The sequence below is a fragment of the Phalacrocorax carbo genome, chromosome 5, assembly GCF_963921805.1.
Source record: "Phalacrocorax carbo chromosome 5, bPhaCar2.1, whole genome shotgun sequence".
In the NCBI taxonomy this organism is placed as follows: domain Eukaryota; kingdom Metazoa; phylum Chordata; class Aves; order Suliformes; family Phalacrocoracidae; genus Phalacrocorax; species Phalacrocorax carbo.
The window spans coordinates 22,918,363-22,931,585 of NC_087517.1; the positions used below are offsets into that span (position 1 = coordinate 22,918,363).

General features: G+C 36.9%; 1 protein-coding gene across 7 annotated transcripts in view; it reads left to right on the top strand.

The window, feature by feature from the left end:
* Positions 1 to 13,223, top strand: part of UBR3 (ubiquitin protein ligase E3 component n-recognin 3) — a 117,841-nt gene that overhangs the window by 26,328 nt on the left and 78,290 nt on the right. For all 7 annotated transcript variants that reach the window (XM_064451553.1, XM_064451554.1, XM_064451555.1 and 4 more), the window contains 5 exons: positions 818 to 948; positions 6,151 to 6,379; positions 10,090 to 10,269; positions 11,034 to 11,167; positions 13,115 to 13,201. In XM_064451553.1, coding sequence (XP_064307623.1) covers positions 818 to 948; positions 6,151 to 6,379; positions 10,090 to 10,269; positions 11,034 to 11,167; positions 13,115 to 13,201 — 761 coding nt within the window. The remainder of the gene's footprint in view (positions 1 to 817; positions 949 to 6,150; positions 6,380 to 10,089; positions 10,270 to 11,033; positions 11,168 to 13,114; positions 13,202 to 13,223) is intronic.

A 13,223-nucleotide genomic window follows, 5' to 3' on the forward strand; every position in this document is an offset into this window, starting at 1 on the left:
AAACAGTTTATTCTAGCAGAGGTCAATCTGTGCAGCTTTGCAATCATGAAACTGATCTGCTTGAAAATGCAGCTGACAGAATGGAAAGAGGGCTTGATTCCTATCTAGGTATCCCACAGCGGTGTACTGTCAGTATGAGTAAGGGAGCAGAGTGAATGGCCAGGAGAGACTGACTCTTCTGGTATCAGCAGAAGCCAGTGCCTGATTATCTGATTATGATTATTTTTATATTTAAAAAAAACAAAAAGAGCCGACCAAACAAAAACTTCATTCTTGGTGAATCAGTACATATATTGCTTTAAAAATAATTGATACATTATTGCTTCTATTTAGCTTGTTTAGAGCTTTGTAAACAGAATGTGAGTATTCTTAGGTGATAGAACTCATCACTTAATCATAAATTGTGTGTTGTTGTTTTAACATCAGCTAAGTGTAGTAGTCTACATTAACAGTTTCCATCGATTAAGTAAATATTGTGCAAATTGCTGTGATTCATTACAATCAGTGGAGCTATTACAGTAAGGTGATATGATTTGATGCACTCAATGAAGACTGGACTCTGTGGTGGAATTGTACTGAAAACTTTCATTGACTTCTCTGGAAGGTCCTTTTCATTGTTACAGACTCTGATGCTGTGCGATGTTGGCCATGTTCATTTTCCCAGTGTTTTTGAAAAAAAAAATATTTACAGAGTGCACTACAATGTTCTTAAATTTTTGTTACTGAATTTTATATAAGACAGTGCAACTGCACTATCATTATTTTTAGTTTTAATAATTATTACATTACACATCCCCTCCTCCAACCTTTTATGCAGATCAATCTATCATGGATGTATTGAAGCATAAATGTTTTCTAGAAGAATTATTATTTTGGACAATAAAATATGAGTTTCCACAGAAGATGGTGACTTTCTTACTCAACATGCTGCCAGATCAAGATTATAAGGTACTTGCCTTACTTCGTTCAGGCTTACATGTCTTTTGTTATTCACATACTTAGTGTGTAGTATGCCATGCATGAGAACACATGTTTATATTTGAAGAATAAGCAGTAAAATAATGCAGATTTTCTACCTTGTTTTGAGTTTTTGGTTAGAAGGTCTGAAGTCTACAGTATTTGAAGAGACGTGGACAAAACAAGATAAATAATTCTGGAGCAGGAGTATTAATTTTGTTCTCATTATTTGCTTTTTTCCTTTTTTGGCTGTTAGTGCATATTTGCATGTGTTGAATTTTGGTTTGTTTTATTTTACTTTGTAAGTTGAGTTTTTTATCGGTTAAAAGATGTGGATAAGCACTAAATGATTCTATAGTATGGTATGACTGGTAAGTAATTTCAGTGACTTAATTCCTCTTGAAACTGCTGTAGTAGGCAGTGGCTTCTCTATATAGGCCATTACAGTGTGAGTGTTCTTGTTGCAGCTATGCCCTAGGTGATTTTGGCAGCCTTCCAGGTGCTTCCTTACAGAGTTTTGCAGTTGTCCATACCAAGTGTCTCCTGGCCTGGAGTCATGGAGACTGGATGTCATCTTCCTGTTTTAAATCTTGGTGTGCAGCCAGGTTTAGTTGTTTGTTGTATGTGTTCCAAGACCAAGTATACATAGCAGTCAGGCTTAACATTTTGCTCTGATCGTGTCATACCTTTAAGCCATGCAAATATTTTGACCTTCTCAATCCCCGCTGGGAGGCAAAGATCAAGAAATCCTGAAGTTCAGGTGTGCAGATTTCTTCAAAAATGTCTGTTTGTAATGGGACAGTACTGTATTTGTTCCCCTTAAAACCTTGCTGGATCAAAGCAAAGGATATGAAGATAACTTGCAAGGAACTGAAATATAAGATACGGGCTTTCAGCAGTACTTTGTCCATGTCAAGACAGCATTTTGATCTGGGATACCGGCATAGATTCATCTTGGTTTTGGATTCGGCTAATAAATGAGGACTTTTGATGATCCCTTGCCATGAAGCTTGAATTCTTCTTGATATTTGGAGACCTACAGACATCTGGACATCCAGTTCTCCTGATCCATTGCCACCTAAACTCCTGCCTTTAAAAACACCCAGCTGCTAACAGCACATGGAAGAATCTGGTAAGCGTTACTATGTTTACTATTTTACTGTATCATGTAATAACAACAACTTTTAATGATCATGGGATCTCTTTTCCGTTGTCAACAAGCTGCAGTCCTCAGTGGCTTTCTTTGCTGTGTTAATAATCTTTCTTCACTATGTACTCACAATGGAGACCATGGTATATTTGGTTTCTCTACTGGCTGCCTCCACCTTTTTCTGGAAATAGTCCATCTTCCACCTGCCAATATTGTACATTCATGCAAAAGGATTATTTAAACATTACTTTTTTTTTTCTGTTACCAATTTCATGTTGTGTTTGATTAAACAGTTAATTCCTATGTACAAACTTTATTACTAGCACAAATCCTAAGTATTTGAAATCTTATAGAATCTGTTTAATTGCTGTAATTGTAAAAAAGGTATTTTTCAGTGGTAAGGAAACTCAGAGCAGGAAGTGTGTCACACAGCAATACTAGAGAGGCACTATTTTTTTGCAAGGTACCTGTACTTTGTTGGAAGACTATATCAATGATGCATGAATTTTAAACACGTCTGTGAGGATTGTGGCTAGTTTACAAGGAGTGGCTCTGCCTTTTACATGTGCACAGAAAGAACATACCATTTTGGGATGAATTAGAAGAATGTTATACCTTTCAAGCTTCCATTTAGCTTTTTCGAAGGAGAAGCTTGTTTGTTGTTTAATTATGTTGCATTCTCAAACAGTAGGAACACCTGTAGGGATATAAACTGTTCCAAGTGATCTCTCAGCTTTCTGCTACTTTTCCCAACCCATCTACACCACATATACTGTCTTAATTTTTTCTGTCTCTGCTGTTGTGCAATTTGTCTGATTTTTCATAGGCTGATTTAGCTCATTAAATGAGCAGAATTCTGCTAGGTTGATTTTTTGATAAACTGAGCGAGCTAGCCAGACACAGAGCTGGCTATCTGTGCATACTCTGAAATTGTTGAAATCTCTGACCTCCAGTGTAAACATAGGAGAGCTGACTGAATCTAAAGTGCCCTATGCAGCAGTCAGTGAGCTGCCAGCAATCTCTGTTGCACAGATTTATTTTCAAATAGGAAAGCAAACTTCTCTTTTAGGATTCCCAGTATCAAAAAGAGGTGTTGAAAGGGGTGGGCTAAAATCCTCGATTAACTAGCTCTTCTCCCCCTCCCCCCTTTTGCATATGAGAGAGGCAGCACAACAAACAGTGTGGTCTTTTCCTTACAGGATTTGTGCCTGAGGCATCCCTTCCAGCATGCTCTGACATTTGAAGCTTGGAGGATTTACAAGTGAAGAAAAAGGAGGAGAAATTTACCCAAGCTTCCAAGAAATTAGAGGTGGTGTGGTGTGGACAAGGTAGTCTGCAAGAGGAGAAACAAAAGGCCAGAGAAATAGGACTGATCATCACGTGACCGATGAGAAGGCAAAGAAGGGGTTGGCAATCAAGAGGAAGCTGATGAAAGAGTGTAAATCATCCAAGAGCAGAACCTTGCTGAAATCTGGAATACTGGAAGTAGAGAAATGAAAAAGCATCTGGTAGACATAATGAATCAACAAACACAGTTATCAGAAATACTGTGCCTCATCAGGCACTTCCCATAGTGAACGTTGAGGCAGTTATTGCAACAATAGGACTTCACTAACCCTGGCTGTGCTGTTCTGCAAATTCTGTAGAACAGTTTTTCTATTGGAAACTTAATTTTAGCACAGTTTTCCCTTGGCAGAACTATCTTTTTCTTTGCATTGAAAACATAAGCATGGGAGATGCAAGTTCTAACTGAAACATGGGGTTGATGTCAGGCTCTTAAAAGTTCTGGAATTATTGAGTAGCCACCGAGAGGAAAGGCCAGATGAAAAAATTAACTTTGGTTTTGCATAGGCTAGAAATTTAGAAGCTGCACAAGATCATAGAAGTCAGTCAGTGAAGGTAATTAAATATTAAGAAAACATGTCTGTCTTAGGAAACCACTTAGCAAATGTCTGGAAACTGTGTATTTGGAAAGATGTGTTATGTCAATATCTGCATGCTTGTACTGAGGTGGATGGACTGATTTGGCCTGCTATAGCTGTTTTTATATACAGACTGCAGTTTACTAGAGTATTTCAGCATTTTAACTTCTGGAAATGAGTTTCTTCCTTTCAAAATTGGAAAGTGTTGAATTTGTTTAACTTCCAAGTGAATGTAGGAGTAAAGCTGATTCTTTAAGTGTATTACAGAACATCTAACATTGCACTATATTGATAGTGAATCTACAGTACTTTCAGAAATTCATTCTCAGAGTGGGTGAAGCACAAAAAGTGTCGATGTGTGCTGATTTAAAATAAATAAATTAAAAATCCAAGATTTGTCATTAGAGGACCATGTTTTTGCAATCAACTTGAATTGAGAATGCTGTGTAAAACAAGGAAAATGTAGTTCCTACATCACAGAACCTAAAGAATCCTATTTAAAGATAATACAATGTGAAGAAGTAGTGTATAAAAGGTGTACTTTTTTTACTAGCAGCATTAATATACTACTTAAAATATCAGGTGTCATTTGTGTCTGAGGCCTAACATTAGTAGTGTAAGCATCTTGGTGTTTGTTTTAAGTGTCATTGACAGTGATTAAAATTGTATCAAGCTTTAATTTAAAGGAAATTATATGATGGGTTGTTCTGCCTTGGAATACCAGAATGACATTTTATTTACTTCAAGTATTGTGAATATATTGTTCTGAAAATGCTTTAGCTGAAAACAGTTACCATTGTGCTGGGTGCTGTATATAGAAGACACTTTCAATCATTATACAGGTTTCCATCACTGTGAACCAGTTAAAGGAAGGCAAGTTAAGCGGTGTTGTAGCATTTCCTGCAGTGACATCCCTGTCTCCACCCTGGTCCATTTTTTTGCATGAGCAACTTTATTTTGAGGATATTTGCTGGAAGTCTTTGTTCCCAACAGCAGTGTTATGGAATTATGATATTCTTTGAAATATTTTCTAAATGAGAATAACATGGTAGCGATATAATAAAAATATGGGGGCACTGAGTCTGAGGCAGGTAAAATGGAGTAGTGATTTGTATACAGTCTGGTGAAAATACAGCTCCCTGAGGGTGGTTTTAAAATTTCTAATTTTATGCTTATGAAAGATTAATACTTCTAGAAGGAATAGACAGGGGATTTTAGCCTTTGAGCTGAAAATTTTCATCACTACACAGCTTGTATTATCTCTTCCTATTAAGCCAAAGAAGTCCAGATGGTGTTCATTCAGAACTTGAAGTACTAAGTGAGAAGTGATTTCAAAGCTGGCAGATATGCATACATGTATATGCAGTGCAGAAGTTTCGTTTGCAATGCAATTTGAGGCTAATGGAGTGGGACAAGAAATTGTACTAAGATTTACATGTATATGTATCAATATATTTAAATACTGATATGGCTTTAAAAACCCTAGACAGTTGTGTGAAGAATAGCAAAGCTTGCTATATAACTTTAATTATTTAGGTGGAAGTGCTAAAGATTTATTAAAAATACATAGGATGTTATCATAACAGATGAAATTCAGTGTTGAAATGCCATCCTCGGTGAATGAAAACCTTACTCCATGGGTAGATAAGTGCAAATGACAAGGCAAGGCAGCTTTATTAGATGCCACTAATGTCATTGTTCATAATGTATGATTTTGAGATGCTATCCCCTGTTTTAGGATGTAAAAAATAAAGGATAAATTCAATATTCAAACTTTACTGCTTTCACAGGTGTGCTGAGACCTTATATACCTTGTTTAAATATTTCTGTTGTTTTTTTTTTTTCTAGTGTGGAAAATATAGAATGAGAAGACTAGATTTTGGTATTAGGTAATAAAATTGGAGGCGTGAGTTACCCCTCTCTATAGATAGGTCTTTTCATGTGGACTGTTTCTAGAAACTAGACGTGGGATAGTTAGACCATCAGTTTTGGTTTGTCATGGCAACTGGGGTTTCCTAGGATATGTTGATTGTACTTTTGTAAAAGAATATATTATAATGAAAGAAAGCTATAATTTTTGTATGGTGCTTGTTAACGTAAAAATTTCTTTATAATTTGCAGATTGCTTTTACCAAAACTTTTGTTCAGCATTATGCTTTTATTATGAAAACACTGAAGAAAAGCCATGAATCAGACACAATGTCTAATAGAATTGTGCATATCAGTGTTCAGTTGTTCAGCAATGAAGAACTAGCACGCCAAGTAACAGAAGAATGTCAGCTGCTGGATATTATGGTCACTGTTCTGTTATATATGATGGAAAGTTGCCTTATTAAAAGTGAATTGCAAGGTAGGTTGATTTGTTTGTTTGCCTGTTTCCATGGATAGTAAACTGATTATAGAGGAAATTTAATCTTTCTTTGGTAGTCAACCCACCCCCCAACCCCTTCCCAAGAATGCAAAGGATCTAGCAATATATGGTAAAGACAGTTATCAAGGGTGATACTGATGTGTTATCCTTTGGTTTGTAGGGTTTTCTTTTGTAGGAACATTATATAGTTTATAATACAGAGTATTGCAGGTGCTTCATTTGTGGTGTAAAGTGCATAAACACTATTCGTGAAGCTCATTTGAATGAGAAATTATATATGCAGATTGAGACCTTTATTAATTTCAAAAATATTTTCAAAGTATTTCACAAGCTATTTGAAGTATTTAAAATTATTTTAATTTTTCTCACCTCTGATTGCCTTAATAAAACTTGATATAATTAGAGGAGGATGATTTAATACTTTGTAAATATAATCATTTGATCAAGCTTTTGGTTGACAGAGTGGCAATTTGAATTTGAACTAGTGTACACTGTGTAGCTTTTCCAGTGACAACAGCTTCTACCCTGCTTGTTTTACCTGTCCTTATCTGAAAATGGTGGCACAATGAATCTTGCTGACTTCTGTTTTTCATGCTTTCATGTACCTAACAGGCCACAGGCCTTTCAGCCCTCTTTATCCTAGTTTGAATTCAAAAATACTCTCTGGATAGGCTGACTTCTGCTGCTGAAGTATCTTTTGTCTCTGAATCCACTCTACATATAACCTAATATAGAATGATTGTACTGAAATGGGAAATCCTCAGTCATCTAGCTATAAAGAGTGCCCTCATTCAGCTGCACTTCAACATGAGAAATTTTACTGTTGCCCTACATAGATTGCTTTACAGTATTAAAAAAAATGTTGAATCTTGATATACAAACTGTTAAAGAGATAAGGTGACTTTAGCTAAACTAATGTCATATTGGTGGAATGTAATTTAAAACTCCTTGTTTTTACTTGTTGGTCATTATGGGAAGTTGCTAGCATGGTGGTAAGGTTCTGTAATGGATCAGAATTTGCACCCAAACAGAAAAAGGCTGTGATTGTGATTAGGCATTCTCTGAAGAAACTTCCTGGTAATTAACTATGTAAGCTGGAGCTGGTAAGTTAAATAACATCAGATATATTTGTTACAGATTTGTGAGACAAGACTTACCCCTGGAGCACCTATCCTAAGCCATGAAGTCACCTGTTTCCTCCCCAGCACCAGTGATTTGTCTTAGCTAAGACTCCATCATGGAATCTGTCTGGTGCTTTTCAGTGTTTTCACGTTTCCTTGGCACTGATTTATATATGAGGGGTTGGGCATACTGTAAATGGACAGAAAAATTTTAATGATATACTCTCTTGGGTTTTTTCCCCTCTCATATTCTCATTGGCCTTCTTTTGCAGTTCTGTGGGCTTGTATCTTGTGTTTAGTTCAACGTATCTCTTATGCTGGAAATAGTGAAAAGTCCGTTAGAAGTCTCTGCCGGTGAAATAAATTGAGAAGAATTCTGTTTGTGCAGCTAGTGCAAACAAGTAGGTGGTTTATTATCTGAATGAGACAAAGTTTACAAATCCAGCCAACGGATAGATGGAGAAAACATGTTGGAGAGGAGCAAGGAGAACAGGGAGCAGGAATTGTATCTGTTAAGGCACATTTAGATTGCGTTGCTTGCAGATTCTAATTGTCTTTTGGACAGATGACACCTGTTAAAAGTATACAGTTCATTAAGGGTATTTGTGGATGCCAAGTGACAAACTGTGTTCCTGAAACAGTTGACCTAGGAGCTGTGTTGATACCAAATTCGAAAGTGTTACTAGTTCAGCTTACCTCTCTCACGTGGTGTGAAAGACTGAGGAGGTGAAATATGGGTGCAAATGATAAAACTGGCTCCCTAGGAAGATTTATGTCCCTATGCCCTTAGAGACTTTTTTCCTCTCGATTAGCAGTTCCCTTCTACTCACCTTTTCATGGAAGAAGAATTTATACCCCAAGGAAAATTTTTGGTGATGGTTCATCCTTGGAAAAAACCCCTCTTTTCATTTGATTGACCTCACGTTAACCCTGGCTTGTAGAGCACTCTGAGTAAGAGGCAATGCCACTGCCAATTTGAAGTAACTCTGGATTTGCCTAATCTACACCAGGGCAGAGAATCCACAACATGTATTGGTTGGTCCTTTGCAAAGTCCTTTAGTGGGTTCAGGCAGAGCCAACGGAGATGTTATCTTTTTCTTGGATAAGCTCTGTGAGCACGTGGGAGCCAAGCAGCTGAGCAACAAGACCTAGTTTCCTTTCTTTGCAGATGTACCAGATAACAAGAGGGAGATTAAACAGTATTTGATCAACTGTGGCAGAGAAGTCTGAGAAGCTGCACAGAGTGCTTCTGGCTTACTGTTCCTTCCAGTGTTTCAGTGTAATAGATAAGAGTCAATCTTAAGAAATGGAGCTCTATATTACCTTTTGGTAACAAGAAGGTATCTGTTTATAGTAGTGTGCAACTCAAGCAGCATATTTTTACTGACTGTGCTGTGTCCTTGAGAAGTAAAACTTGTCAAGATCAAAATATTGTATGACTTCAAGTTAGAAAACCTAGAAAACAGGCAGGAGAGTAAATTTTTTTTTTGTGGTACCAATAAACCAACAAAATAACAACCTTACAGTAAAAAGAAAGAATTTTCTTCAGTAGTTACAGCAAAGGGGAGGAAAAAAGCTTACATATATACTAAAGGGAACCTCTCCAGATACAGAAGTGCTTCATCAGCTGGAGGCAGGAGTCTCTTATTAACAGTCTTTCTAGCTGTGGCTGTTCCATACTGCTTATGACCCTTTCATTGTCTAAAAGAGTAACTACAAGGGTCCTTCAGTGCATTTGAACTGAAGAGCCATCCCCAAAGCTGATCATCAGGTGCAAGATTTTTTCTTCTGTTTGCTTGAAATAGCAACTGACAGACAGGTGCTGGAAGTTATTCCCCTGGATCGTGAATCCAGGGCCAATACTGTTTCCCTTCTGGTGTTCCCTGGGGTCCCTCACATGAAAATCTATAAACAGATTTGACAGCTGTAGAGGATGTACTTCTGTGATTCAGGGAGGAGAATTCTACGTACCCTTCAACCCCACCTTCTGCCCCCAATTTCTTCTCTCTTTTTCTTTGCCCCTTCTTTTGGGAACCTTCTCTGCCCCTAGTCTCTGGAAGGCTGCATAAGCCCTCTCTCTGTCCCAGATTCAGAGTGGAAATGCTTTTCTCTGCTGTCCTCCTCAGACTCAACATGCCACTGTAGGTGTTGATCACCAGCTTCCTGTTTGCATACTGTAAGGTAGCTTGCTCGCTGAAAGTGTGTAAAATTCAAAATAGATTTCAGATGTTCATGATAGGAATTGTATTATTTGATCGTCTTCTTGAGAGTATTCAAATAAGGCATAGCTGTGATGGTTTCACTAATCAACTGCTTTCAAAGGTTGTGATATTGTTCAAAGTATGCGTGTCTCCTACTAGAGTGGGATCTATGTTGATGAGTCCGTGATGAGAAAACAGCCTCAGGTACCGCAAAACAACCATTCTTTTTTCTGCAGTTTTTTGTCTGTGTGTGATAGCATCATTACAGTAAATCCTAACTGGTATTTCGCATTATCTTGTAACTTTATTTAAAAGTTACAAAAAGAATGAAAAAAAAAAAAGTATTACTTTTTTTTTTTTAATTTAGATGAAGAAAACAGTTTACATGTTGTGGTGAATTGTGGGGAAGCACTACTGAAGAATAATACTTACTGGCCCCTGGTTAGTGATTTTATAAACATACTTTCACACCAAAGTGTGGCAAAGAAATTTTTGGAAGATCATGGTCTTCTGGTAACATGGATGAATTTTGTATCATTCTTTCAAGGTATGTGACTTTTATAAACAGTACTGATACAAGGATGTTAAGACAGCTAAATGTTTGCAGTAGCAAAATCCTTACGCTGCTGAATGTAAATATTCATTAGTATTCTCATAAGTTTGTATTGCTGGAAGGGAACAGTATATTCTAGAAAACAGGTAGATTTAAAAGTGATCTAATGGATCTTGTGTGGACTAGTTAAAGAGCAATTGCATCACACTTGACTGAGATTCATGGTGCCAGAATTGTCAGGTTGAAATTTTAGCACAAGTTACGATTTGTACTTTAAATGTTTTACTGGTGAAGGTCTAAATTTAAATATCAGATAAACTAATCTGATAAATCTGGATCTTTTTGTAAGTGTTGCTGTGAAGAAACTTTTTTATTATTTAAAAATATATTTTTAAACTGTTAATTTCGCAATACTGAAAATGTTCTGCCTGGAAAGAGGATCAGATATTTTCCATCCAAATGTTCCCATTGACTAAATGAGCTTCCAAGTAGAAGGGTTGCTGTCCATGTTAACATCACCTGAACAGCAAGAACTCCAGTTACTAGCCAATCTAGAGCTATTGTTTTTTGGTCTGTTCCTGTTCAAACCTTGATATTGTTCTCATATTTCACCCATTATTTTGCTAATAGATAAGATTGTTACACTTTGTGGGTTTTTTTGTCTTAATAGGTGTGTCAATGCATAACACTAAAAATATTGCATTCCACTTAGCCCTAGTTAAATATTTGGTTGTATAACTCTGCTTAAATCTTTGAAGGTATGAATTTAAATAAACGAGAATTAAATGAGCATGTGGAGTTTGAATCACAGACTTACTATGCTGCCTTTGCTGCTGAGCTGGAAGCCTGTGCCCAGCCAATGTGGGGTCTTCTGTCACACTGCAAAGTTAGGGTAAGACTAACATTTCTCTGTTCTTATTCTTTGTTTTATTTATTCATGATTTATTATAGAGTTCTCAAATATGAAAGGTCTGCCTTTTTCTGTTTTTGAAAAGTCTTGGGTTTTGCTGTCTTTGTCTACCAAATACATAAAACTGTGATCAGCTCAGATTCTGTGTATAGTCAGTATAGAATTCATGCTTGTACCTAATTCATTGTCTACAGAATGACGACTACAAGTTCAGGATGTGTACAGTCATTCCGTATGACTGTACATACGGAATAATTTCTAAACTGATGAAGAACTTGATAAATGTCTCTGAGTCATTCTGCCTTCGTTCAGTGGGAAAGGAGATACATAAATCGTCCCTAATGTGATTATAATGTTGATTGTGTCTGCAAATAGGCATTTAATTATGATTTGGGATGGAGTAATTTATGGGTTTGTGTTGTTTTACTAACAACCTGAGGTGAAACCCTCTTGGATTCTGACATGTCATGGTCTCCTAACTAGAGCAAAGAGTTGTTACTATTTGCTAGACTGTAAAATACATTGTTATAGTGAAAATGGTATCCATCAGCTTATAGGAATACTTAACATGTGAAAAAAACTTTTTATTGGTTATTTTTATGAAATAAATACTTATCTCTGAAATTAGCTTCTTAAGAGTCATGAGTGTCCATGAGGCATTAATACCTGAATTGAACTATGCACTGAAAAAAGTGAGTATACCAAGCAGTTTTAAAACAGTTTAAATGAGGCAGTTGCAAAAGCCCTTCCATGATATAAGTTATAGTGATACATTATGAATACATCAATTTATGACTCTAAATTATTATTTGAAAACTGAATTACAGCTTCTGGCTTTTTGAAGTATCCCTTTCTTTTTAGCTTAGGCACGGGAAGGTCTGCCTTTTGTTTAAGGCCTGTATGCTTCCTTGCTCCGCCTGTTGGCACGTTAGTCATGTCTTCACCTTGTCATGTTTGAGCCCTTTGGTTGTTCTCAAAAAATCAGAAAGTTTTAGAAGTCTCATAGCTTAGTTGTTGTAGTTGCTTAGTGAAACCTAACGGGTGGGAAGAGATTCCAGCTCATGCCCTGTAGGACAGGGAAAGCCTGACCACCATAGAGGGTGGAGTAGCAGGATGGGAGTGTGGCTGTTGTGTTTCCTGATGAGAAAAGGTGTCTGACTGAGCCGGTTGGCACTTGCACAGGTTCTGGCTGGCCAAAGCACTACTGGCTTTTGCATGAGTAGTGTTTCAGAGATATCCTGAAAGTCTGAGGCAGGTCTGGAGTCTGTGTTTATGGGGGAGGGAAGATTAAAGGAAATGTCTGTAGGAAATGAGGCTTTGTAAGTTCTGCTGATCACAGAGCAATTTGGTTTAGCTCCCCTCCCACCTTCCCGTCTTGCATATCACTGTTTCATTCCTGCATGGTAACGTACAGCTCTAGTCTTGAAATACGTGATTTAATCTGAAATATGTTATAGTTTTAGGGCATTGTTAGCGAGTTATATCATCCAATCATTACAAGGTTTGCTTATTGTTAAAATCTATGCGGTATTGTGTTATCATTTGCATTTCAGGTGCATTGTGTTAGCAAACTGTAAGGACCATTCAGTAGATAAAACTTACAGGACGTTAGCCATTCCATTTGACTGCATGGGAAGAATTTTTTGTGTGCTTACATCTTTTAACTTTTTGGTAAAAATAAATGGATAAATTAAACAACAGTCGGCACTAGGACCAGCTGACCGTTCTGAAGGTGCTTAATTCTCACCATTGAAATTATAATCTTTCAGGGTAACAAGCCATCTTAATACTAATTTCCGTATGATAAGGGTATAAATTATGTACTGTCAAATTGTTCTTGAAATAATCACATTTATTTGTAGTAGGAAAACAGTGATGCTTACTTCAAACTGATTTGGCTCGTGTCGTATACTGGTTCTCTTACTACAGGAAACACAGGAATACACACGAAATGTTGTCAGATACTGCCTTGAAGCGCTTCAGGACTGGTTCGATGCTATCAACTTTGTAGATGAGGTAAACAACCTTAGTGAATTTA